The sequence below is a fragment of the Rhinolophus hipposideros genome (genome assembly GCF_964194185.1).
Source record: "Rhinolophus hipposideros genome assembly, chromosome: 14".
NCBI classification, from domain to species: Eukaryota; Metazoa; Chordata; class Mammalia; order Chiroptera; family Rhinolophidae; genus Rhinolophus; species Rhinolophus hipposideros.
Window position 1 is genome coordinate 15,394,746 of NC_138060.1, and position 25,503 is coordinate 15,420,248.

Here is a 25,503-nt window from a genome sequence, read left to right on the forward strand (position 1 = left end):
CACTCCTGATGGGCTGGATGGTTTCCCATGGGGCAGCTGCTCTGTCATCTGTGCCTGTACCCTGCAGCTTTTTTCCTCCTGACCTGATTCCTTAGATTTGCACTGTCTAATACAGGCTACTTACATGAATTAAAATTTACTAAAGCTGAAATTTTGGTTCCACAGTAGCACTAGTCACATTTCAAGTGCTAAATCACCACACGTGACCAGTGGTTACCATATTGTCAGCACAAATATCAAACATTTCCATCACTGCAGAACATCCTGTTGGATAGTGCTGCCTTGTCACAGCTTTAGAGCCAGGCAGACCTGGGCTCAACCCTGCTCCTCCACTCACTAACGGGCTGAGCTGAGCAAGTTATTTAACCTTTCCAAACCTCAGTGTTCTCATCTGTAAAATGGGATGACAACATAGCTACCTCACTGGGCTGTTGCAAGGATTAATTGAGATCTTGCCTATTGCATGGTTAGCCCAATGCCTGTCACATGAGCTGCTTAAAGGGTAGTGAAGAGGGCAGGGCACTGCAGTTAGACAATTTCATGACCTTGGGCAGGTCACCTCATTGCTCTGAGCCCCTGCCTCCCTAGCTGTAAAATGGGGTGAATGGCACCTACCCTGAAAAGCTGCTGTGAGCATTAGAGCATATAGTCAGTGCTCCAGGAGGTTTAAGTCCCTTTCCCCCTTTCTGAAGGGGTTTCCTCTGTCAGATAAACGGCTCTCACAAGATCTGGAAGTAAATATTCCACAAGAAAGAATCGGGAAGGCCAAAGTATCAACAAAAGAAGGTTCAACTGCCAAAATAAAACGATCATGGGATCTTGTTTTCTTACCCATCAGATCGAGGAAGGGAAGAAATAGTTGGAACTTTTTATTGAAGAATAACATACATATAGAAAGGTGCAGCTGTCATTGAGTGATAAGTATACCACTCAATGAATTTTGAGAAACTGAAAATATCTGTATAACCACTACTCAGATTAAGAAACAGAACATCAACAGCCACCACAAAGCCCCACTGGGCCCTTCCCATCCACCATGAATCCCCACAAAGGTAACCTCTATCCTGATTTCTAATACCATAGATTAATGTCTAGTAGATAATTTAAAGATTCCTAACACCCAGAGTTAACGAGGGTGTAGACTTTCCAGTTATCTCAGACACTGAATGGTGGGCATATGAAGTGGTACAACCATTCTGGAGGATAATTTGGCTGCACCTGCTAAAATTTCAAATATATGTACCCCTTGACCCAGCATTTCCATCTCACAGTGTCAGCCTAGAGAAACGCTCATATCCATGCACAGAGGGGCAGACACAAGCATGTCTGGAGCAGAATTATTTGTAATAGAGACAAATTGGAAACAACCTAAACATGCAACTAAAAGGGATTGGTTTAAAAAAAAAAGAGAGCTATGGGCATCACGCTGTATTACCCACTGCAGTAGATCAAAAAAGTGAAGTAGACCTACATGTATTGGCATAGAAATTTCTACAAGACATATTGTAGAGTTTCAAAAGCAAGCTGCTGAAAAATGACCAAGGCACACACACAGAAAATCAAAAACAGTGAACTCTGGGGAAGGGGTGAGATTGGAGTTGAGAAGGTACAGTAAAGAGAAATGTTACTTTTAAATGAATATGCATTTGGGTTGTTCCAAACGTTTAAAGCAGCAATGGATTTGTATATTACCTGTGTGAACTTTTTCACAAGCTTTTAAGGAAAACTAAACAGCCCACACATCAAGTCCAGGTGAGGAGAGGAAGGCTGCCCCTCTGCCTCCTGGATGGGAGGTGGCTCCTCGCCCAATGCTTCTGCTTGGGGTCCAGGAGGGCAGTAGAACACTCAGGGCCTCTGAGACCTGAGGGGCTGAAATGAATGGAGTGGGGAGAGGACCCTGGAGATCAGAATCATGGACGCTTCCTTTGATGGAAGACAGTGCCCTCATTACCACACCTCAGCTGAGAACCCAACACCAGTGCGATATGAGTGGACCCCTGCAAAGGAACAAGCCCCAGGGTTTGGCACCTTCTCTACAGTGCCCAGCACTTTAGAGGAAACACTGCTGGGTTTGATTCTCTCCGTCCCTGGGGATGAAAGAGAGACAGCAGGTGCTGCCTCACACAGCCACAGCATGGGTGGCTTTGTGCAAATGAGGCACTGAGCAGAGGATCACAGAGGGTCCTGTGATACCCAGTGGCCATGGGCTCAGGAATGCGGAAAGGAGAAGGTGGCAGCAGTCAAGGGTCCACGTTAAAACATATTCCACTTTTAAGAATTAGTTTAATGGGGAGGCTGGCCCCGCTGCCTCCATGGAAAAGGGTTCCTTAACTTATCTGAGCCTCAGTTTCCTTTTCTGTAAAATGGGGTGCAGGCTCTTGCCACCACACACACACGCACGCACCACTTGTGAATGTGGCTAAGACTGCAAGTTCCCGAGTCACAGTGCTTTCAGGCTATATATGGTAACCTGCATATGTATATGGTATACAGGCTGTATATAGTAACCTGTCCAAGGCCTCAGCTTCCCTCCTCGTCTGTAAAACAGGAAGTCCACTCTTCTGCAATCTCAAAGGACTGTTAGGAGGCTTAAGTGAGACCACTTAGGTAGTCTTATCACAGGGCCTGGCCCTAGGACCTGCTCAATAAACATTTGCTAACAATTACTAAGTTGGTTTTTCTTTACTAAGCACCCATGTGCCAGGAACTATGCTAGACATTGAAGAAACCTCCCTGAATAAGTCACAGTCTGTGTTCTCATGGTGTTTGCAGTTTAATTGGGGGGTAAATAAAGACACCCCGGAGACACGCTTCCCTCTGGTTCACTGCAGGTTGCAAGGCCAAATGCTCTTAAGACCCTACCCTCATCTCTCCCAAGGGCAGAATTCAAGCCCTTCTATGTTTATCTAAGATGCACTTTTACTAATACTTCCTGTTTATCCCCCACCAATCCAAAGGACTATACCCAGCAATGACCTCAATGTGTCAAAAAAAGAAATCTATGTGTGAAGATGTGAAAAGCACACACCTGAGCTGATACAATTACTGTTGACAACATCTATAGTTAAACATTTACCTACCTAATGACCCAGCAATTCCATGGCTGGGTATTTGCCCAATAGAAACCAACATTGTGTGTACCCAAAAATTCACAGAAAGGTATTTACAGCAGCTTTGTTAGTCATAGCCTAAACTGGAAATCACCCAAATGTCCATCCACAGAACAGACAAGCACACTGTGATGTCGCATAAGACGGAACACCACTCAGCAATAAAGAGAATGAACTGCTGAGACAGGCCACGGCTTTGATGAATCTCAAACACGCTGTTGAGTGAAAGAAGCCAGACCCCAAAGGGTAAATTATGTGATTCCCTTTATATGAAGCTCTGGAACAACAGACAAATCTGCGGTGATAGGGGTCAGACTAGTGCTCGCTCCGGCGGCGAAGGTGGGCATTGACCGAAAAGAGGCACCAGGAACCACCTGGGGTGCAGGGGATGTTTTCTATCTTGATCTTGGAGATGGTTTGTGGGTAAACACATTTGTCGATTTTCATAGAGCTGCACACTTAAGATGAGTGCACTTTATGGATGTGAGCTATACTTCGATTTTAAAAATGTTTACACGCAAAGCAAGGTCCCATACGTGTTCCTTGGCGTCTGCGTCCTGTGGGGAACACTAAGGCAGACACGGGATGTGCCCAGGGTCTCCTTGGCACATCTCAGAGGCATCAGCCTCCAGGAGAAGCAGCAAAGTGAAGAGGAGGAGACTTTGGGGAAAGACTCAGGGAAGGTCGCCAAGGACCAACCCCAAGAAGATTTTCTCAACAATTGGGCATGAAAAGGAAGCAGGTGGTGGCCACAGGAAGCACAAAGGGACGCAAATGTCTTTGGCTTCAGCCAACATTGAGCTGTGTTCCGCCATAGTGGGGTATGTTGTACAATATACAATCCTATTTCCTCTGGTATTGTGTTGTGTGTACTAACACTCTCTAACCAAAACGACCACTGAGCCAGCATCTTCCAATCTCTAAACGGTGTGCACAAATGAGGATTGGCCGTATTTATCAGCACAATCCTTGGAAAAGATTACCAATTACTTGTAATACATCAGCAACGATCCAAGTGGCTTTTCAAATCAGCTTTGCCTTCGCAAGTGGTTGCATGCAAGTGAGCATTTTCTCGTTCACCAGTCATTGAAAGGAGAGAGGCCTTGGTCACTGAGATTTTACTGGCCACAGGTTGGCCTGATTTTCCAACAAGTCTTTCATGCAAGCAGGGTTGGCGGGCATTCAAGGGACAATTCTTTGGACTCCAGTTCTGCAGGCTGCTCCTTATGAAACTCTGGCTTTGTCATGCTAACATTGCCCTTGGGACCCAGCCCCACTTCCTAGGTCTGTCTGAGGAGATGTGAGAAGAAACGTGGAGCCCCTTTAAGCCCTCTGGAGTAGGTTCTTTTTCTATGTCCTGGAATTTTCTTTCACAGATGAGGTTACGGGTCTTCTTAATCCCTTTGTTAAAAAACCACAAAAGAGACTTGGCCAAGTCCAACACACCCTGGCTTTTGTGTTCCCTCCTTGGTGGCAGAGCTCAAAATGGGAGCAGCCGGGGGAAATGTCAGGACCCTTGCCCTTCTGTCCACCCTGAATAATCCCTGGGCACGCAGAAGGGAACCTCCCTTGGTTCTGGCCTTGACTTAGTCTCTGTGGAATTGCCGCTTTCCCCACATAGCCCAGAGCTCCCCATATGGGTGTATTCATTCATTCACTCATTCACTTCATTCATTCTTTCAATAAATCATTTTTGGGCATCCAATCCAAGCCCAGCTCTGGACTCTTCTGAGGAGTCAGCTGTGAATAGGCGAGTACATACAGTCTGGTGGAGGAGAGAGGGCCCAAACAATCACAATTCGGTGGTGACTATTAATATAAGGGAAGTCTGTGGTGCTGCAGGAACTCACGATGGCGGACAACCTCCTTGAGGAAGTGGCATTGCATTTGGGACTAACGGATAAGAGCTGGAGAGTGCCTCCTGCGTAGAGAAAACAGCTTGTGCAACAGCAGGAAATGAGACACAGCATGGCTTTCAGGGAACCCAAGTAGTTCTTAGTGTCTTGAATGTGGGGTGTGAGGGAAAGTGGCCCCCATTTCTTTGCTGACCCTCCTTCATATGAGTGCCGCTCCTCTCCACTCCAGCCACCCTGGCCACCTTACTGTTCCCTGAACATTCCTGTGTGCTCCAGCCTCAGAACCCTTGCTCTAGCTGTTCCCTCTGCCTGTGACACCCTTCCTCAAGATATCTGTTTGGCTAACTCTCCCGTTTCCTTCAAGTTTGTGCTCACATCTCGCCTTCTCAAAAAGACCCCTCCGAGCAGCCAGGTATTACCACATACTGCCCTCACGTACTGCTAGCCACCCCTCTCCCTCCTCTCATTTTTCTTTTTTCCGTAGTATCTATCACCTCTAATTTACCATCTATTTCACTTGTTCATTATTGTCTATCTCTCCCACGAGAATGTCAGCTCCACAAGGTCAAGGACCTTTGTTTTCTTCACTGAGACATCCCAAGCCCTTGAACATTTGAAGGAACAAATAGATGGGATTTGAGAGGCTGGTGGGGAGGGTCCAGGGGAAAGCATGTGAACTCGATTCCAAGTGCAAAGGGAAGGCACCAAAGGGTTTCGAGTAGGACAGGATCAGAGTGTGAGTTACATTTTAAAAGCTCACTCTGAAATCTGTGTGGAGAACAGCTTGAAGGAAGACAAGCTGCTGCAGGCATCCAGGCATGTGGCAGTGGTAGCTGGGCTAGGACGGAGGGTCTGGAGAAGCAGATGGATCGAAGAAATCCCAGGCGGTGATCTCACCACGCCTCAGTGATTTGAGGGCTGTGGGGTTTCAGGAAGGCAGGACGAAGTAGACTCCCAGGCTCCCCTCTGAGGCCCAGGGCCAGAGTGGAGCCAGTTGCCAAGATGGGGGGCAGGGGACAAACAGGTTGGGGGCTGGAGTGGTGAAGAATTCTATTTGGGCTATTATGAATCGGGCCTATTAGACTTTCAAGTGGAGATGTCAAGTAGTCATTGGGCAAAGTTTAAGCTCAGTGTGAAAGTCTAAACATTTGGGGATCGTTGGCTTAGCATTGTTTTAAAGTCTAGTGTACGGGGAGAGGACACGATGTCTAAGAACTGACCTTGAGAGCCAAACCATGAAGCCTTCTGAATTTTGGTCCTTGAAGGATAAGGAGTTTGCCAAGAAGGTGGAGAGAATACAGGCCAGGAAGAAGGAACAGTGTGGACAGGACCTCAACATAAAAAAAACATGGATCTCAGTACTCTTCAAAATTGTCAAGATCATCAAAAACAGAGTCTGAGAAACTCTCAGAGCCAAGAGGAGCATACGGAGACCAAACAACTAAATGTAATTTGGTATCTTGAATGGGATCCCAGAACAGAAAAAGGACATTACATAAAAACTAAGGAGATCTAAAGAATGTATGGACTTTAGTTAATAATGATGTATGAAAATTAGTTCATTAACTGTAACAAATGTGCCATACTACATACATGCACACCTACATACATGTAAGATGTGAATCATAGAGGAAGTGGGTGCAAGGTGTAAAACATCCTCGACAATCTTCTCAACTTTTCTCTAAACCCAAAACTGTTCTAAAAAATAATCTATTTTTTAAAAAAGAGCATGAGTCTCATAAATGCTCCCCCAACACACACACACACACTCCAAGGACATAGTAATTTATTTCTCTGGAGAGGACTTTGACCTTGACCAGTCGCTTCTGTGGTCAAAAGACTCAGGGACACTATTGATATCTCATCATTCCTCCCTTGCCAAGGAGCAGAGGGGCCTCACCTCCACCTACTTTCTTTCTGTTCACAGAAAGAATACTCTCCTCAGGCCATATTTCATATTGAAAATGAGAAGCAGAGACTAAATGATTCAGGTAAGTCAGATCCACGTATTATTCCTCAGGGATGCAACCTGAGCTAATCCTTTTGGCATGCTCTGTAAAAGTACATTCCTTAGTCACAATTTGCCTGAACCCCCCACCTTGTTCAACAGCTGGCTTGTTTTCCTCCCTGCATCAAAAACTTTGGAACCATCTGGGTTCAAATTCTAGCTCCACTACTAACTAGTTATGTGATCTTGGGCAAGTCACTTGAGCTTTCTTTTCCTCACTTCTGAAGGGGGCATAATCATAGTTGATCAAATAATAGATTAAATGAGATGAATAGTAAATTGGTTATAACTTCGTCCCCTGAAGAATGGATATGAGATAGTGAACGCCGAACGTCTGGCATCATACCTGGCACCCATGGTAGATGGCTGTTGATGAGACATTATCAATCTGGCCAATCAGAGAGGTCTCTGAAGATCAAAGTGTGTCACTTGGGTCCTTGGGACCCTGGGTGGTGACTGAGGAGCAGAGAAGTGCAGGGACCTCTGAGTCAGAGCTGGAACTGGGCAGTGGCCAAAGGCCAGCCAGAAGGCACCAAGACTGAGAGGACGCAGAGGTAAAGGGAGAAGGTACTGTGTGGTTGAGGCCCCAACAGCCAGCTCAAGATTCCCTGGCCCACATAGGTACAGCTTTGAACAGACGCCATCCAGTACCCTGGACAGCTCCAGGGGGTCTATAAACTCCAAGGGCATGAGTATTGCAGGTGGGGAACTAGATTGGGTCTTGGCTCCTCCAAATAGCTGTGTGAGTATGAGCAAGCCACCTCACCTCCCTGAGTCTCACTTATCTCATCTCTAAACTGAAGATAATACCTATCCGTCATTGGAGAGTCAATGAAATAACAGGGAGGCGGTAGAGCAGAGTAGCCCATGTCTGATGTCAGCCCACCTGAGTTTGTATCCCAGCGCCACACTGTGATTTTAGAGAAATTGCTTAACATCTCTGATCCTCAGTTTGCTCATCTGTATAATCGGAAGGCTAACAGACCCTAATTTAAAGGGTCGTGAAGATAAAACAAAATTAGACATAAAGCATACAGTAAACATTAGTTTTTGTTTTAGCACAGCACCAGACACAGAGTAGACAATCAAAACTGTCAGTTTCTTGTGTCTTCCAAATGCCCCTGGTCGACTTTGCCCTTCCACCTTTAAACTCTTTGGGTTGGTTCTCCCAGCCGACTGTTAAAGAGATTCCACAAAGCCAGAGAAATCAATCTTGCGGTGTCCCACAGGCTTCCTACCACGACCTCTTCCCCCAATGAAGTCCCCTGCTTCCCAGGGCCACCTCCCCAGGATGCCTTGGAACACGTTATTTTTTAATGCTAGTTCTGTTCTAGCCACTGTTCTAAAATACAGAGGGTGCCAAAAAAAAAAATGTATACACATTTTAAGAAAGGAAAAAAACTGTATTAAAATATACACTGATACCAAAAGATAAAAGAAAGTCACATTTGACTTCTGCAATGACAAGACGTGTTCAAAGTGGTTCCCATCAGCGTCCAGACACTTCTGATGCCCGCGAACTACTGCTTGAGCAACAGTTGACCAGTGTTAATACCTCTTAAACTGTGTATACATGTTTTGGCACCCCCGTGTATCAGTTACCCTCACAACTGTGAGATAAGTACTATAGATATCCCCGCTTTACAGATGAGAAAACTGAGGACCTGTGAGGTTAGGTAGTTAAATCATGGGGTCACTTAGCTGGTGGCGCTGGGATCCAACCCCAGCCCATAGGACAGACTTCAGACCCTACACCTGCGCGTAGCATTCAAGACCAGAGGCCAGGAAACTACAGAAAAGTGGGTGGGAGACCGAGGCCAGAAATCAGGACAGCGGGTTCCCGCCCGGACCCTGGGCGCTCTAACCCGGCGCCCGGCCCGCGGCCCGGCGGGGACACCTGCGCTTGCCCCCCCGCCCCCCCACCCGGCGCCGCAGCCGCCGGCGCCCGGGCCGCCGAGGTAACCCGATCGCCGGCGGGGTTTAGGCCTCGGGGCGCGTCACCGCCGCGGGGACGCTCGGGCCCGGGCTGCGTCCCACGGCGCGTCCCCCGCCCGCAGTGACCGCTCCGCAGTCGGCGCGCGGGCGCATGGCGCAGAGGCTGAGCGAGAGGCCGCGGGGGCCCGCCGAGGCCACCGGGCTCTACCGGGCCGTGCTGCTCAGGTCGGGTAAGTGGGGACAAAGCCACCTGGGCCCCGACGCGGCGAGCAAGCGAGGGGGGCACGGCGAGGGCTCTGCGCCCAGCCTCTGCCAGCCCGCCGCCTGCGTCCTTCTTTCTCTGCTTTCCTCCTTTCCCTTCTTTCTTTCCTCCCTTCTTTCATCCTTCTTAATTCCTTTTCCTTTTTTCTTTCTCTTTTCCTTTCTTGCATTCCTTCTTTCCTTCCGACATTCTTTCCTTTGGGGACGTACCCTTAGATAGATGGTTTTATTCCTATGTGTGAGCGCGCACACACACACACACACACACACACACTCAGTTACGTGAGGACAGAAGTCCTGCGAGGTTCCATCCCCCGGCGGGTCTCTTACGTGGAGATTCACGCGAGCGCGGGAAGGCGTGGGAGCGGAACACCGGTGAGCCCGGGACGCACGCTGCGAGCAGAGAGGGGCGCAGGCGACAGGTGGCCAGTGCGTGGTGCCGTAGGTGGGGACAGGGAGAGAGCAAGTCACGGGAGGAGAGGAATCGTTCTTCTATATGTGTCATTTCAGGGGAAAAAGAATTGGAAGGAAACATAGAACTCGTTTTTGAGGATGGGAGTTGGATGACAAGTGGATTTTCTCCTGTGTATGCTTTTTGTTTGTTTGAAGTAAACACATGTTACTTTTCTACTCAGGACAATAAGAGGCTTTTTTAATTAGGCAATTGAAACAAACGTAATATATGTATATGGTCAGTGTACAAATAACGTGGAAAACAGTGATGTAGAGAGAAGAAAAAGAATGACCGCAGTAAGCGTTTAGGCTGTTTCTTTGCGGACTTTGTGCTGCAGAGAGGCGTTTAGGGAGGGTGAAAATCGGTCTCCTGGGGGTGCGTCCCTGCTGGCGGGGGTACGTGATTAGGAGTGGTAAGGCAGCTGGGCTCACTGGGCAGCTACCCGCTGCCAGGGGCGAGGCGCCCCCTGCCCTCCCATGCGGCCCCAGGAGCCCTGCCTGCAGACCCCTGGAGCCAGCAGTGCGAGGGGAGCGCCTGGCCGCGGCTGCAGCGGGCCTGCCTGCCCCCGGGTGCCTTCCGCTCTGGGACTGATTGCCTTTCTCAGTCAGACTGGTTCCGCGAGGTGGGGAGTGGGGGTTGCCCCGCGCTTGGGAACACTGGAACAACGGGTCTCTAAGTCCAAAAACAAGAGCTGGCCAAGACTTCAGGACTGGCGGCGCCTTCCTGGGGGAGGGTCTTAAATCTGGCTGAGCCGGGGCAGGCAGAAAGGGAGAAGCTGTCTAATGAGATGAACCTGACTTCAAATCCCAGCTCCAGCGATTTCCCCACCAAGCACTCTTCCTAAATGTCCCCACCCAGTTCCTGTCTTCTCTCAAAGATGAGAAGGGGGTATGTCTAATCTGAAACCCCGTGTTCCCTTTAACTTGGAGCTGCCGCTATGAGCCTTCACAACAAAGGTAACATTTTTCGCTTGCAACCCATCCAGACTAGCAGACATACTGGGCTCATTCCAGGGGCCACATACTTGCCTGGTAACTGTACCACACACAGCGACAAAGCCAGGGAGGGAGCAGAGGACTGTGGCTGGGGCCTCATGGAGGGAACACTTACTTACTCTGGGCTAGGCACATGCCACGGGCTCCTTCCTTTTTCACAACCCTACAAGGTCACTGCTAATTGTCATCACCATTTAATGAATGAGGAAACTGAGGCTCAGAGAGCTTAGCCAGGTTGCGTATGGCCCTGCTAAGGGGACCTTTTCTATCCCACTAAAGGGTAGAAAACACATTCAAACTTAGACTCATCTGTGCCAAAGTCTGCACACCTTCTGAGAAGAGGAATAACAATGGCAAGTGATTGTTAGTCACTTGTTATTGCCAGTCTCTGCAAAATGCTCATCTCATCAACTTCATTCATTTAATCATCCGACCAATATTTATTGACCACTACTATATGCACTAGGCCCTGTGCAAGGCACAGGGATGTACTGATCAGTAGAACAGATTTGTCCCTCCGCTCAGGGAGGTAAGTAGTATTAACCCCTCTTTTAAACATGAGGAAACTGAGGCTCAGAAGCTACCATGACTTGTCTAAGGTCACGAAATCAGTCAGGACTGGAGCTGAGATTCAAACCCAGGACCATGTGCTCCGGCTGTGTCACACAAGGAGGAGCAAGAAGTAAGAGTGGGGGTAAGGAGTCAACGAGGCCCTTTAGGGAAGAGGCAAGAGTCCCCCTCCTTTAGAAGCTTCCAAAGAAGGATTATAGAATGAAACCCAAGATGGCAGCCATTTTCACACAGTAGCCCCAAGTCTGGAACACTTTTAGAAAATTTTTCATCCCAAATTATTTTAAAATAATTTCTTAATATTACAATAGCACATGTTCACCATGAATATTTTGGGAAATTGAAAAGAGGGGAAAGACTTACCCATAATCCCACTAACCAGAAGCAGCCACTGGTAACACTGCAATCTTTACTACCCGTTTGTGTTTGTTGTTGTGTGTTTTACATTGCTGAAATTGTACTGACTCTACTCTTTGATCCCACTTTTTTCACTTGGATGAAAATCTTTAATGCTATTAAAGAGGTTCTAGAGATAACCGCTACCATTTTGGAGCCCAGACTCTGGGGCAGGCCCTGTGTGAAGGGCTTCCCATGCTGTATTTCCTTTATTCCTCAAAAGAACGTCTGCCCATGTTAGAGGTGAGGAAACAGGGAGTCCGAGGTCACCTAGCTGTCCAACCATGGAGCCAGGAGTGGTATTGGTGGGGACATCAGAGCCCAGGCTCTGAACCACTGAGCTGGAAAGGTCATCTCTGGGGAATCACTCGTGCTTCGCCATGCCTGATACGCTCTGCAGGGCTGTAGTAAAGGTCCACCTGCGGTCGGTTACTGGCATCCTACCTGGAGCTCAGGCCAGGATCCTGGCAGGGAGGGAAGCATCTCTCTGCCGCACAGACAGAGGGACACCTTCCCAGGCGCCTGTGAGCTTCAGCGACTCTGCTTCTCCTTTGCAGCCAGAGGGGCAACCAGAGCCTCCATCTCTGCCTGCCAAATAGGGTTGCCAGATAAAAGACAGGGTGACCAGTTAGATTTGAATCTCACATACACAAAGGATAATATTTTAGTGTCTAAAAAATTATTCATTGCTTATCTGAAGTTCAAATTTCACGGGGCATGCTGCATCCCAGATCCACTCTCCATGTCTTATCTGGCTACCAGTGAATTAAAAATGTGCTGGGAATGGGAGAGAACCCCGGGTCCTTCTGCAGCTAAGAGACCAGATTAACCATGCCTAATTACAGCTGGGTTGACAGCCAGCTTTCTGAAACAAGACTCTTCGTTCTTCCCCACTCCCTCCTAAGTCCCTGTTTTCACACTTGAAATCCCTCCACCGGTAAATTCTTCATAGCTCAAACTTGTTGTAAAGGCGACTCTCATTCCTTTTATAATCTCCCATGGATCCCACGACAAGGTTTTCTACCAGTGCAGCTCTCCCCCCCTGCCATGTCCTTTCAGCAGAGCATGTAGGGGGTGGGGGGAAGGTTGGCTCCTAGGGCTGCTTTGTGGGTGGCTTCTCAAAAACCTCACTGAGGCCTTGAAAAGTGGCCTTGGAGATTTAAACAGAATCCAGGGCTAGGGAGGAAGTTTGGGGTTGTCATGGAAACTTCTTGTCTGATGTTTGTGAGCCCAGATAAGCTGCTCCAGGCGCCTGTCGGCTTGAAGAAAGAGGGGCAACAATGAAAGGAAAGACGTTTTTGGAGTTTTTTTAATCCAAGCTGCAGCCACAGCCTAAGTAGATGCAGGAAAATTCCCCAGCTCCCACTCGTGACTATTTCTCCTGGTCTTCACTGCCCACCCCCACTTCCTCTTGACTCCTCTTGTTCCCAGGAAACACACTTGAGAGGGACAAGAAGGGAGTGTGGGAGGGATATGCTCAGCCTTGGGGACCCCCTTCAATCCTCCACAGGACTGAATTCTTCTCCCCAGAGTCCTGCCTTTCAGGAGAACAGCAAGGCCTGGGCGAAAGCCTCACAGACCAAGGCAGGAGGCAGCAACAAGTTGAATGTGGCCATGACCTGGAGTAAACTGCTAAAAGGTTCATTTTCCCAGAAGGCCTCTATTTTCTAATATTCAAAATGGACATGACAGAACCAGATGTGAATCACTACAGTTAGTTGGAAAAGGTTGCTCTGTTTCGTATTGTTAATCTTTACTGCTTTTTTCTGATAGCAAAATAAATATATGCTTGTTTGTTTTTAAGCCACAAACATTCCAGAAATATAGTGACAAAAGAGAAGGGCCTGTAATTTTATGCCCTAGAAAAGTGTTTCTCAAACTCCCGAATATAAACACATTCCCAGGGGGATATGTTAAAATCCGGATTCCTAGGCCCCTCCCTCATAGGTTCTAAACCAGCAGTCCAGAAGCATAGCCCAGTAATCCCATTTTAACACATTCTAAATGAGGTCTACTAATGACACAGAGATAAAGTGACCTGGAGAGGACCTCTGTTAACAGTTCAGGGTACCTCCTTCCACGTTCGTTCGCTATGCACTGACAGTTGGTGGTTGGCCCTTGAACAACACGGTTTTGAACTGCGAAGATGTGAATTCTTAGATGTGAATTCTTTTCTATAAATACTGTAAATGTAGTTTCTCTTCTTTATGATTTTCTTAATAACATTTTTTTCTCTAGCTTACTTTATTGTAAGAATACAGCATATAATACATACAACATAAAAAAAATGTATTAATCCACTATTTATGTTATCAGTAAGGCTTCTGGTCAACAGTAGGCTATTGGTAGTTAAGTTTTGAGGGGAGTCAAAAGTTCTATGTGGATTTTCGACTGAGTGGGGGGTCGTACCCTTAACCCAGGTGCTGTTCAAGGGTCAACTGTTCTAACATTTTTATCTTGGGGGGGAAAAGAAGGGGAGGCGTCATACTACATGTGGTTTTGCAGTTTGATTTTTCACCACACATGAAGTGGACATCTTTTCAGGTCAATAACTAGACATGCTATTGACTGCATCCTATTATGGAGTGTAGCATAATGTCTTACTGATAGGATATGGCTGGGGAAATGGTGGCTGTTGATCACTGATCTCACACTCAGATACATGCACACCTGCATGTGCACACACACGCAGACACACAAAGCAAGATGGTGCTACGTTTCTGGTGTTTGCAATTAACAATTGTCACTGAGCACCTCGGTACTAGGACAGGAATACTAAGAAGGGAAAAGGGAGGCCCCTGCCCTCAGGCTGGCAATCTGGTGATGAGCCTGATGGGTTTGTCCACAAGGTAAACAGTAAGAAGAGCTTTAGTGAAAGAAGTACAGTGAGTCCCAGCTGCCTGGGGAAAAGGGAACCCAACCCTAGGAGATTCCTGCCCAACGCTCCTTGGCTCTCAGTTGTTCTGGGGCTACCATCAGAGTCTTCCAATAAAGAAAATGCAAAGTAGGGGACTGGAAATGCTGGCATGGGAACTGTCAGAGTCTGCTTTTCTGGAGTGAGCTGGATTACGGGGTTCCGTCTTCTCCAGGTGGTGAGCAGAAGCTGGCAGCTGTCCCCTTCCCCCACGATCCCTCTTATTCCTCCAAATGTCAGAGGGCACTGGGATTGGTTTAGACAAGCCACAGTGGGCCCCAGAAAATGCCCAAAATCATCATTTGTGGAACAGGACAACATGTGGGACCAGAGACAGAAAAAAGTGCTTTGACAAGAATTTAGCTGTCAGAATTTAGTGAAATTAAGCCACAGCAGGATGGAAAGCTTGGGGAGGCTACCAGTCAGAGTACCTCGCGAAAAGAATTTAGGAAGAGGAAACAAAAAGAAACACATGTTGTTTCCAGAAAATTATTTTCTACCCAAGAACGTGTGACCCTCTAAGTGGCTCCAGAGGGCCAGCTTGGCCAAGTCTCCCAGGACATGCCCCCGGCGCCCTCTTCAGCCCTGTCTCCCACCTGCCCCAGAGGCCTTCTTCCAGCACACCAAGTTCATTCCCAGGCTGCGCCCTTTGCACTAGAGCTTCTGACTCCCTGGAGTACTCTCCTGTGTGACCGGTCTTTGTGCTGCTGGCTCCTCAGCACTCAGGCCTCCCTAAAATGTCACCTTAGGTGCCCACCCTTCCCAAGCTCCCATCCCTCCCTTTCACCTCACCCAGTCTTACTTTCATTGTAAGTCACAACTCGATGACTCAATGACGAATTTCATCGTTCGTCACAAGTCAACATTTTCTTCTCCTTAGGTTAGGTCTGACCTCCCCCCCTCAATGTAGGTTACCTGAGCACAGAGAAATAATGTGTCTCATTCACAGTGTATCTCTATCACTTAGAACACTGCCAGGAACATAGCAGATACTCAATAAATGTTGGTTACACGAATAATAGAGGACAAAAATTGCATTTTTAATTGCATTTCATGGGCGATATATGTTCTGGTCCGCATCACCTTCCAGACAACAAGACTCTTCATGAGAAAGTAAAGGTGGAAGCGGGCCACGTTTAACTGGTAGAGCCAGCGTCCTGGCTAGAAACGAAGGATAATGATAAAAGCTAGGAAACACTTTCAAATTTCCGAGTGAACACTGAGTCTGAAATTAGGAGAATGACCTGTAAGCACGCAGGTCAGCCTCTGGCATCTACAGCCTTTATTTTTGCATGCACGCATTCACTCACTGAGCCAGGATTTGTGGCTCAATGCATATTGTGCTGCGTGAGGTGGTACGCACTGGGGCCCTGCGCTCAGGTCACAGGGAGTCCAGTTCTCTGCAGGAATCCTATTTGCTGAGCATTGACTGCGTGCTTTCACTAATGTCATCTCACCTATGTTTCCTCCCAACCACCGTGTTATTCTCCACATTTGACAAACACAGAAACCAAGGCTCAGGGGTACTGAGTGGCAGCCAAAGGGGCTGGTGCCCGAGTCAGGGCTGACCCCCAGGCCTACTCCCCTGCTCTGGCCCAGGGCCCGCTAGCTTCCACTCCCCACACACTCTCCTGGGCAGCTCGTCGGCTGCTCTCTGAAGTTCAGATGAAGTTCAGGGTATTGAGGAAGTAACGTATATGGAGCTTTTGACCCAGCAGTGGATGACCAAACACCGGCCCAGTGTTTCCCCCTCCCCTTACCCCCTGGCATTCGTTCTCCTGAAGAATTTGGCCCTGCAGCAGGAAGCTTGGCTTCCCTTCCGTGAGGGCAGTGCTGGAATGCATTCTTGCCGACCTCCCATTGGAAACAAGGGAAATGCCTCCAGTGAGCCTCCTTGCTCAGAACAAAGCTTGGCATGTGCTTATTCCTCAGCAATCTGACAAAATACGTACTTATTTGTGTCTCTCGAGCATGTGGCTTGGACACGGTGTTCCACATCGTGGATCTGGCCCTGCACCAAGTGAAATAGCTGTTACTATAGTAACAGTTCCTTTTTATTGATACCAGAATAAACAGGAATGCAGAGCTACCTCACTGTTGGCACATTTCAGCTGCCTGCGATTTCCGAGGGTTTAAGAACCGCCCTGCGGAGGCGGCCCTCCTCGCTAGTCTGGGACTCCCCAGTGAAGTGAGGAGCCCAGCAGCACTGCCGCGAGTTTCCTTCTTGACGACGCTGCTGAGAAGTAAGACCATTTCTCTTCTGTTTCACCTGCTGTCGAGCTGGGTGCTGTGCCTGGAGGAGGTGTGAGGTTAGGAGGGCAACCTTGGAGCCCCGGGGTGGGCTGTCGGGGCAGCTGAGCTGTTTGAGCTCAGGTACCCGGGCCATGGCCCCCATCTGGGAAATGACTCGGAAATGCCTCCTGGCACCCTGGGCACGGGAGAAGGATAGGAGACGAAGTGGAGGGAGCAGCGAGATACCTTCCATTCTTGCTGATCTCTGTCTTCTAAGTCGTCAGGTGCATCTGAGTTTATGCATGATATACCCTCATCCAAGTTCATTATCGTACAGCAGGGCGGTTTTCATTCTCTTCATAACTGATAGACTAAAGGCTGCAGGGTGGCACCACGGGGAGAATACAGGTTTTGGCGTCAGAGCTCAGCTCAGATTCTAGTGCCTTCATTCGCTGGCTGTGTGCTCTGGGGAAATTAGACAACCCCTCAGAGCCTCAGTTTCTTAATCTGTAAAAAGGGGTAACGATAGTACCCCCTCCTGAGTCTGTTGTAAGAATGTCACGAGATGTACCCGTGGGGTGCTTAGCACAGTAGTGGCACCTTGCAGCAGGAACACGCTCACCGCCTGCCTTTCTGCTGAATTTGGCCTTGGCATTTTGCAGTACGAGGCCAGAAGTCTGGACTGGGCCAGAGTTACAGGATTGGGCGTGTCACTTTTTGGAACTGCTACCAAATCGGAGTGGTTTCCCCGCTCTGAGGCACCCCACCTGTGTCTCAGGTGCCTTGGCTCCTAGTGGCTCTTAGTTCTGTTGGTGGTAAGTACCTGCCGGGATCTTTCCCCTGAGGCATCTGCCGAGTGGAATGGTTGGCATCATGCCACTGGTGGGCCAGCAGGAATATCTGGTCTGCTGACACCTGTCCCCTGACCAACTGCACAACACTCTCCACCAACCTTGCTAAGGACTTTCCATGTCCAGCCCTAGACTCTGCTATGGAATTGATTCAAAAGCCAGAATGGCCATCTCGACCTCCTCACAAACTAGAAGGTCACAGTTCACCCCAGCAGAATGTTCAGGAAGTTTGTCTTGAGTCATTTTCTCATGGGGTGGGGAGGCTGCGTCTAGATGGACAAGCAGTGGCCACATGCTGCTATGAGATCTGGAGAAGTTCTTTGGTTGCTGGCCAGTAAAACACAAGTGGGCACTTACCCCACAGGAAGGAAAAACAAGAAGGGTTGGGAGATCCGGTGGCCACACTTGTCACTTTTACTGGATGCGCCTTTCTCCTTTGCCAGTGGTTTATTTAAAAGCCTCTCTTTTCTCTGCCCTCCACCTCATGAAATGCTGATGCAACCAGGTCTGGCTATGCTCTGAACCCAGCAGCTTGAACAAGAACAAGGGCGGGAGGGGAGGGCAGAGGAATGAAGACTGACCACCACCCCAGGGCGGGAAGACCACCAGCTGGTCCCCTCCTAAACAAAGACCAGCAATGGGCAGACAGGCCTGTGGGGTCTGGCTAAAGCCCAAAGCTGCTGGGGCCTGGGCTGGAGCTCCCCGGCGAATTTGTATTTCATATGGGCTGGCAGTCCCCTGATACGAGGCTACTGTTTTCTCATCTATAAAATAGGTTCACATTGCCTCTTCATTGGGGTTTCTTGAGTATCCAGAGAAAAGTGATGTAAACTGCTTTGTTAACTTTGTGCCCGGAAGACAGTGGAGTGGTAGAGCACTGAATTTGGAATCTGAAGGTCCCAGATTTGTCATGTATTCTGTGTATCCTGGGACAAGTAGCTTGGCCTCCCTGAACCTCAGTTTTCTCATCTATGGAGTGGGAATAATGAAATAGTACCGCTGGTTGCCTGTTAGGGCAATTGCAAAATCCAAATGGAGGTGAGTGAGGTTTCATCAGACGCCGAGGGCTCATCAGAGGTCCCCTCAGGACAGGACCACAGGATGCCTTCAGTGAGCATCACTCTGCCAGGCACTGGGCTAACCCCCTCATGCACATTCTAGCATTTCACCCTCCAAACAGCCCCATGAGTAGGTATTGCCGTTAACCCAGAGAGGTTAAGCTATTTAACCAAAGTCACACAGCTAGGAAGGGGTATGGCCATGATTCAAACCCAGTCTGTCTCCGAAACAGATCTGTCTTAACCACTTTGCTTTGTGGGTTCATGTGCCATTTGTTTTAATGGATACCCTCAAAGACAGAACCAGGGGGCCGACCCAGTGGCTCAGGCGGTTAGAGCTCCATGCTCCTAACTCCAAAGGCTGCTGGTTCGATTCCCACATGGGCTAGTGGGCTCTCAACCACAAGGTTGCCAGTTCAATTCCTCGAGTCCCGCAAGGGATGGTGGGCAGCGCCCCCTGCAACTAAGATTGAACACGGCACCTTGAGCTGAGCTGCCGCTGAGCTCCCGGATGGCTCAGCTGGTGAGAGCGTGGGCTCTCAACCACAAGGTTGCCGGTTCGACTCCCGCAAGGGATGGTGGGCTGCGCCCCCTGCAACTAGCAATGGCAGCTGGACCTGGAGCTGAGCTGTACCCTCCACAACTAAGACTGAAAGGACAACAACTTGACTTGGAAAAAAGTCCTGGAAGTACACACTGTTCCCCAATAAAGTCCTGTTCCCCTTCCCCAATAAAATCTTAAAAAAAAAAAAAAAAAAGACAGAACCAGGACCACCAGCAGGGGAAGGGCCCATGAAGGGGACATAAAGTACGTAGCGTAGGGCCCCCCAGCTACGTTCAGGATGAACTGTGACCTTATCTCCATCAGCGCCACTTCCTTCCATCTCTCCTTATTGCTCTCCTGTGGCCAGTGGGGTGCCAGTGTCTGGTTTCAAAGCTGCCACCCTAACATTAGCCACACATGGCCAGCATCCCGGTGAGCTCACCCTGGGAGTAGTTAGTGATCCCAGCTGAGCCTTGTCCGGAGTGGGGCTGACAGCCTGCAGAGCCTCTGGGGAGGAACTGTGGGGCCTCTTGGGTCATCGGCAGAACCACGGAAGTACCAAGTGAGAAGCTCCCGATCCCTCCTCTGACCTGTTATTACCCACCTACCCTGCCCCCGCCCCCAAAATATGAGGTCAGTCCCACAGCCTGCATATTAAGTGAGAATGATTTGCCCATCTTGTAGTCATGCAAAACACTCAATTTAGCTATCACATACTGGCTGCCTGTATCCAATGCCCTGCACTTTAGCTCATCCAATCCTCACAGCATCTGGATTTTACAGAGGAAGAGGGTCCCGGAAGTGAAAGACCCATCCAAAGTCACACAGCTACTAAGAACTATGACCCTAGTAAGATGCCTCCACGGTAACCAAGCCAACCGATCAGCTGAAATCGCCCAGGCCAAGGCAAAAAAGCTTGGTTTTTTTTCTTTTTAACTCCATGGTTTACAAAGTTGGCTGACTATGAGTATCACTTGGGGAGCTTTGTAAACATCCCAAAGGCCAGGCTACCTCCCAGGCCAATTAAATCAGAATCCTGGGGTGGGATTAAGGTCCTGGTATTTTTCAAACTTCCTCTGGTGATGCCCATGTGCAGCCAGAGTTAAGATCCCTGGTGTAACCAGTGCAGTTTTTAAGGAGGATGAGGAAGCTCCATCCACGACTAGGAATGGGATATTAATAGGAATTGTTAAAAACAACTAACGGGGTGGCCACTGTGCACTTCCAGGGGCCCCATTCATAGTGGACAGGAGCGCGCAGCCAGCCTTGCTGGATGTGGCTGCCCTGGGAGCCAGCACTTAAGAGTCCTACTCTCGACTCCGTGCTAGGCACTTGCCGAGCTCCTTACAAGGGTCACCTCCTTTATTCTGCAACAACCTCATGGAGAAGGGTGCTGATCAAGAGCAGCTGTCACACCTGCTCAGCTCTGCTGTTCTAGCAGAAAGCAGCCACAGGCAACGAGGAATGAGTGGGCATGGCTGTGTGTCCAAAGGGTTGGATTTGGTCCAAAGGCTGTAGTTTGTGGGCTCCTGCTGCACAGGACGGAGGTAAACTTGCCCAAAGCTAAGAAGAGACAGAGCCGAAATTCAATCCAGGTCCTAATGGCTCCAACATCATATACACCTAAGTTTCATTCTGCACTTCTTTGACAACCAGTGAAAGCTACTCACTAGCCACTTGACGGTCTCCTCCACCCCCACCCCCACCCCCCACCCCCGTTCCTGTCCCTTACTGTCTCTTCCTCTGTGCAGACATTCTTTTTCTTTTCAGAGATGACCTAATGCTCACCTCACCTCTTCACCCATCGTGGCCACTTCCCCAGAGTCCAAGATCTCGCAGGACACCCCAGCAGCCTGAGAGACCCGGCCAGGAGTGCCCTGGGGACGGTCCCCACTTGTGGTCTGGAGGCCCCGCAGAGCCCAGGAGAACCCAGACTTTCTCTGCCTAGCACCTGGCTTTGTTGAGCAGCCTTTTCTTGTTCCAGTATCTTTGTGAAGCTCTTCCACGCAGGGGCCTCTTTTGATTAACCTAAGAGGCAGGAAGGCTGGTTCAGCAGCCCTCTAAGCCCTGCGCCCTGCCACACACACACGTGCACAAATCTCACACGTTTGCTGGAGGAGTTCACACTAACTGGCAAAGGTAGCGGTTTCCCCAGCCTGCAGCTCTGGGCCTAAGAACTGACCACATCCTTCAGGATCCCTGCCCCACCGCAGCCCCCTGCCCTCAGGGAAACACCATCCCCTGCAGCTCACTACTGATTTCATTGACAACAACAACAACAAAAAGGCCTGGAGCAGATCTTGGAGCAGAGCTGGTCACTAATGAGACCCGTGGTGAAAGACTGGCTGCATAATTTGCAAGGCCAGTGCACAATGGAAATGCAGAGACCCTCTTGGCACAACCCTACACGACAGACTTAGTCCCACTGGCGTGGCGGGGCCTAGCTTCAGGGCGGCAAACCCATTGGCTAGCTGGTGACCTATGGGTGAATGGTCTCAGCCTGGCCAATCAGATGTTTTCCTCTGGAATTGAACCAGAGAGACAGACTGCCCATTGGTAGTGAAAGAAACCAAAGTCATAAAAAATTCCCCAAACCTGCTGACAGTTTTCCCCCACACAGCGGCGAGTGACCTTTTAAAAATCGAATCAGAGGCGGTCTTTCCACCATTTGAACCCACCCGTTCAGCCTTACTCCACTCTCCCCGTCGCTCTCTCAGGCCACTCCAGGCACACTATGCCTTTTTGTTCCCTGAACAGATGAAGCTTGTTCAAGGTACATGAGTCACATATGCTGTTCCCTCTGCCCCCACACAGCCCCCCTCCTCCTTCTCAACCGTCAGATCTTAAATGGAGCATCCTCTGGGAGGCCCTCCCCTGCACTTGGCTGAAGGTGGGTCCTCCTGGTGGTCTCTGCCCCAGCTCCCCTCGTTCCTTCAGCGGGCTCCTCGAAAGTTGTAATCGTGTGTACTGTCCGCCTCCCTAGGAGATTGTCAGCTCCGTGAGAGTGGGAACCTTGCTTCCTTAGTTCACCTCTGTGTGTCCAATGGTACCTGGCAAATTATAGGAATTCCAGCATATTGTAGAATGAATAATTTTATTGTGTACTTTCTCAATGGTCATGCCTGTTATGCAGGAGGTCTTGGTTTGGTGTATTTATTTTGTATCTGGCCACATTATTGAACTCTCTCATTAGTTCCAAATGCTTTTCTGTTAATCCATTTGGGAATTCTGGATCTATAGTGATGTCTTATGTAAATATTAATTCTGCCCTCTTCTTTCCTAAGCTGTACAACTTACTTCTGTTTCCTGCCTTATCGCTTTGGCAACATACAGATAGTTGTTTTAAAGGTGGTGTAGCTGATGACAATTCTGAAGCTCTGGAAGGTTTGGAGCACAAAGGTACTAAGGGAGGACAAATAGCCAAGGAGCTGCAGCAATTATTTAAGTGAGGTGTGACAATGGCCTGGATAAGATGAGAGCTAAGGGCATAGGAAGGAAAGAGTGCCGCTGAGAATTACTCAGAAAAACGATTGATGGCACATGGTAATCAGAATAGGCAGCCAGAGGAAAAATTCCCCAAACTCCAATCTGAAACAGGGTATTCTAATGCACTGGCTCCCAGACAACTTAATTCCATAAATTAAGAAAATATCCACATTTCTAAACAGGGAGAGAATTGATATGGCCAACTGTTTATTTTGTCAAGTGCCTATTTTTAACTAAATACTACCATAATCATATTTTAAGAACCAAAAAATTGGGAAAGACATAACCTAGAAACAACAGCCTTATGAAAAAGAGGAGAATTGGAATTCTCATTTTAGAAACAGTTCTGAGAATGTGAATTCAAGAAAAAAAATTAGCAGATATGTTTCTATGCTCTGACACTTAGTCTGGCTACATCCAAAATATCTTATAATAATGAACACTTTTTCCCGTTTACACAGCACCTTTACAAATGTGTTCTCACTTAATCCTAACAGCACAGTGTACAGTTAATAATAGAAATGCTAAAAGTGTATCTGGCATGCCACCGTTTGCAAGGCAGTCTCCCCTTTGATGCCTACGTTCCCTTACATGTCACCTTGCAATTTACACCCCATCAAACCCCCTCCTCCTATATTTTCCAACCCCACTGAGCTATTACCCACTTCCAGGATTTTGCACAGACCACCATCCCTATCTAGTTTATTTGGAGAACTCCTGTTCATCCATAAAACCCCACTCAGCCAGAAAATAGCTTTCATGTCTTCCTAGTGGGGTAGGGGGAGAAGTGAGGGTCTGTGCGTAGGCAATGGTGGTCCTCAAGAGGGGGCACTGAAGCCTGGTGAGTGAGGTGGGGACACACCTCCCTAGTTGCCACATGGAAACCACATGCCTTAAGGCGCGAGTTCCCCAAGACCAATCTCCATGAGCCTCAGTTTCCTCGTCTATACAACTTCAAAGTTTCTACTATCAATTACCAACAAATATTAATTGAGTGTCTACTACATACCAGACCAGCACGGCCAGTGCCTGGCATATAGTAGAGACTCAACTTCAGAAAAGCAGGACTCATGAAGGGGGCAGAGCCAATGCCTAAATTTTCCCTCTAATTACTATAAGCAGCTAATGGCCAGGTTGTGCCACCCCCGTGAGATTTTTTTTCTTAAGAAATCTCTCTCTCTCTCTCTCTCTCTCTCTCTCTCTCTCTCTCTCTCTCTCTTTCTCTCTCTATATCTGAGTGTGTGTGTGTGTGTCTCTGCACTTGCTTTTGGGCACTTCAAGGATATGTAGCCAGCTTGTTGAGAAGGGATCCCTTCTGCCTGAATTACAAATAAATTGACAAATTTCAAGCTGCTATGGTGGAAGTGAGACCATCAAGGCAGACACCTACATTAAAGATGACAACCAACCCTGTGCAATTAGAGACATAGCAGTCTCGGGATTTTATACTGTCCTCTTTGATCCAGAGAAACAGAAACCCAGATGCTTCCGCAGGAGAATTTGGAATTATGGATAGGGAAATTGAACAATAAGGGGTGGTATTTTCTTTTAATCACAGCATTTATCCAATTTTTTTAACAAGTATGTATTGTTCTTTTTAAATATCTTTTTATGATACAAGCTCATTGAAAAACAGAAACTCAAAACATAATTCCTTTTACAGAAGGGAAACATTTTTTTCAAAGTCAGGCCAAAAACATTTGCACCTGTCAACCTGTATTTTGTGACTCAGTAGCACTTTCCCTCTATACCCCACGTTACAAATGTCATTTCCAATCCTCACAACCCTGTGCACAGAGTCAGTTATTTCCATCTCACAAATGAGGAGACTAAGGCTCAGAAAGTCAGCTAGCCTTCCCAGGGCTGCACAGTAAACAGGTGGCCAAGTTTCCTCACCATCCAAAACCTTCACCTTCAACTGTGCCCACGGGGATGCATGAGATTGCGGACCCAGCTCTGACCAACTCCCCCACCCATCTCTACAGCCTCAATGTACTCGGAGATCCAGAGGGAGCGGGCGGACATCGGAGGCCTGATGGCCCGGCCCGAGTACAGAGAGTGGAACCCGGAGCTCATCAAGCCCAAGAAGCTGCTGAACCCTGTGAAGGCCTCACGGAGCCACCAGGAGCTGCACCGAGAGCTGCTCATGAACCACAGAAGGTGGGAAAGGAGCTCGGCTGCTTCTCCCTGGCCAGCACCTCCTCAGGCCTGCTGGGGTGTGGGAAGGTGCCCATCATGGAAGGCAGGCCTGGCAGTCATCCTGGGGCTCCTGGAGACTTGAGAAAGGCTGAGGGTGCCTCACGTGGTCACCAGAAATCATGAAGGTCCAAAAGCCCTGTTCTCCCTCCCAACCACCCACTTTGTGCCTGCCGTCAACATGCATTTACTGAGCACCTACTATGTGCCAGGCACTGTGCCAGACCTGGGGGTACAAGAAGAAATGTTCCTGCCCTAACAGAGGAAATGAATGCATAGCCAGGTGGTATGATGGGTGGTTTGATGGGGTATGTTCCCAGCAGATGGATGAGCATGTACAAACAGGCAGGAAACAGAGTAGCTCCGTGTGGCTGGGGCACAGATTATAAGGTAAGCCAGAGGAGAAAAGTTGCAAGCCCCGGTATCACAATCCTGGAGGAGGCGTCAGTGGAGCAGGGAGGCTGGGGGATGCAGTGACAGAGAGAGGCTTGAGGTGACAGGCCTGGAACTTAGCAACTGAGAAAATGTAGAAAGGGGGAGAGGGAAGCTGAGCCTCCCTCCTCTCCCAGGCCTGGGAAATAACCTCCCGGCTCACCAACGCCAGGATGGAGGCGGCGGCGCCTTCGCAGCTCCCTCT

General features: G+C 48.7%; 1 protein-coding gene across 5 annotated transcripts in view; it reads left to right on the plus strand.

Moving 5' to 3' along the window:
- The window catches only part of FAM107A (family with sequence similarity 107 member A), a 57,334-nt gene that overhangs the window by 27,654 nt on the left and 4,177 nt on the right, over nucleotides 1–25,503 (plus strand). Inside the window, exons 2-3 of one of the 5 annotated variants that reach the window (XM_081072089.1) lie at nucleotides 6,894–6,957; nucleotides 24,656–24,830. In XM_081072089.1, the coding sequence (XP_080928215.1) occupies nucleotides 6,894–6,957; nucleotides 24,656–24,830 (239 nt within the window). Of the gene's footprint in view, nucleotides 1–6,893; nucleotides 6,958–8,902; nucleotides 9,140–9,451; nucleotides 9,546–16,587; nucleotides 16,809–24,655; nucleotides 24,831–25,503 lie in introns of those variants that run through there. The other 4 variants (XM_081072090.1, XM_081072093.1, XM_081072091.1 and 1 more) reach the window with 4 other exon arrangements.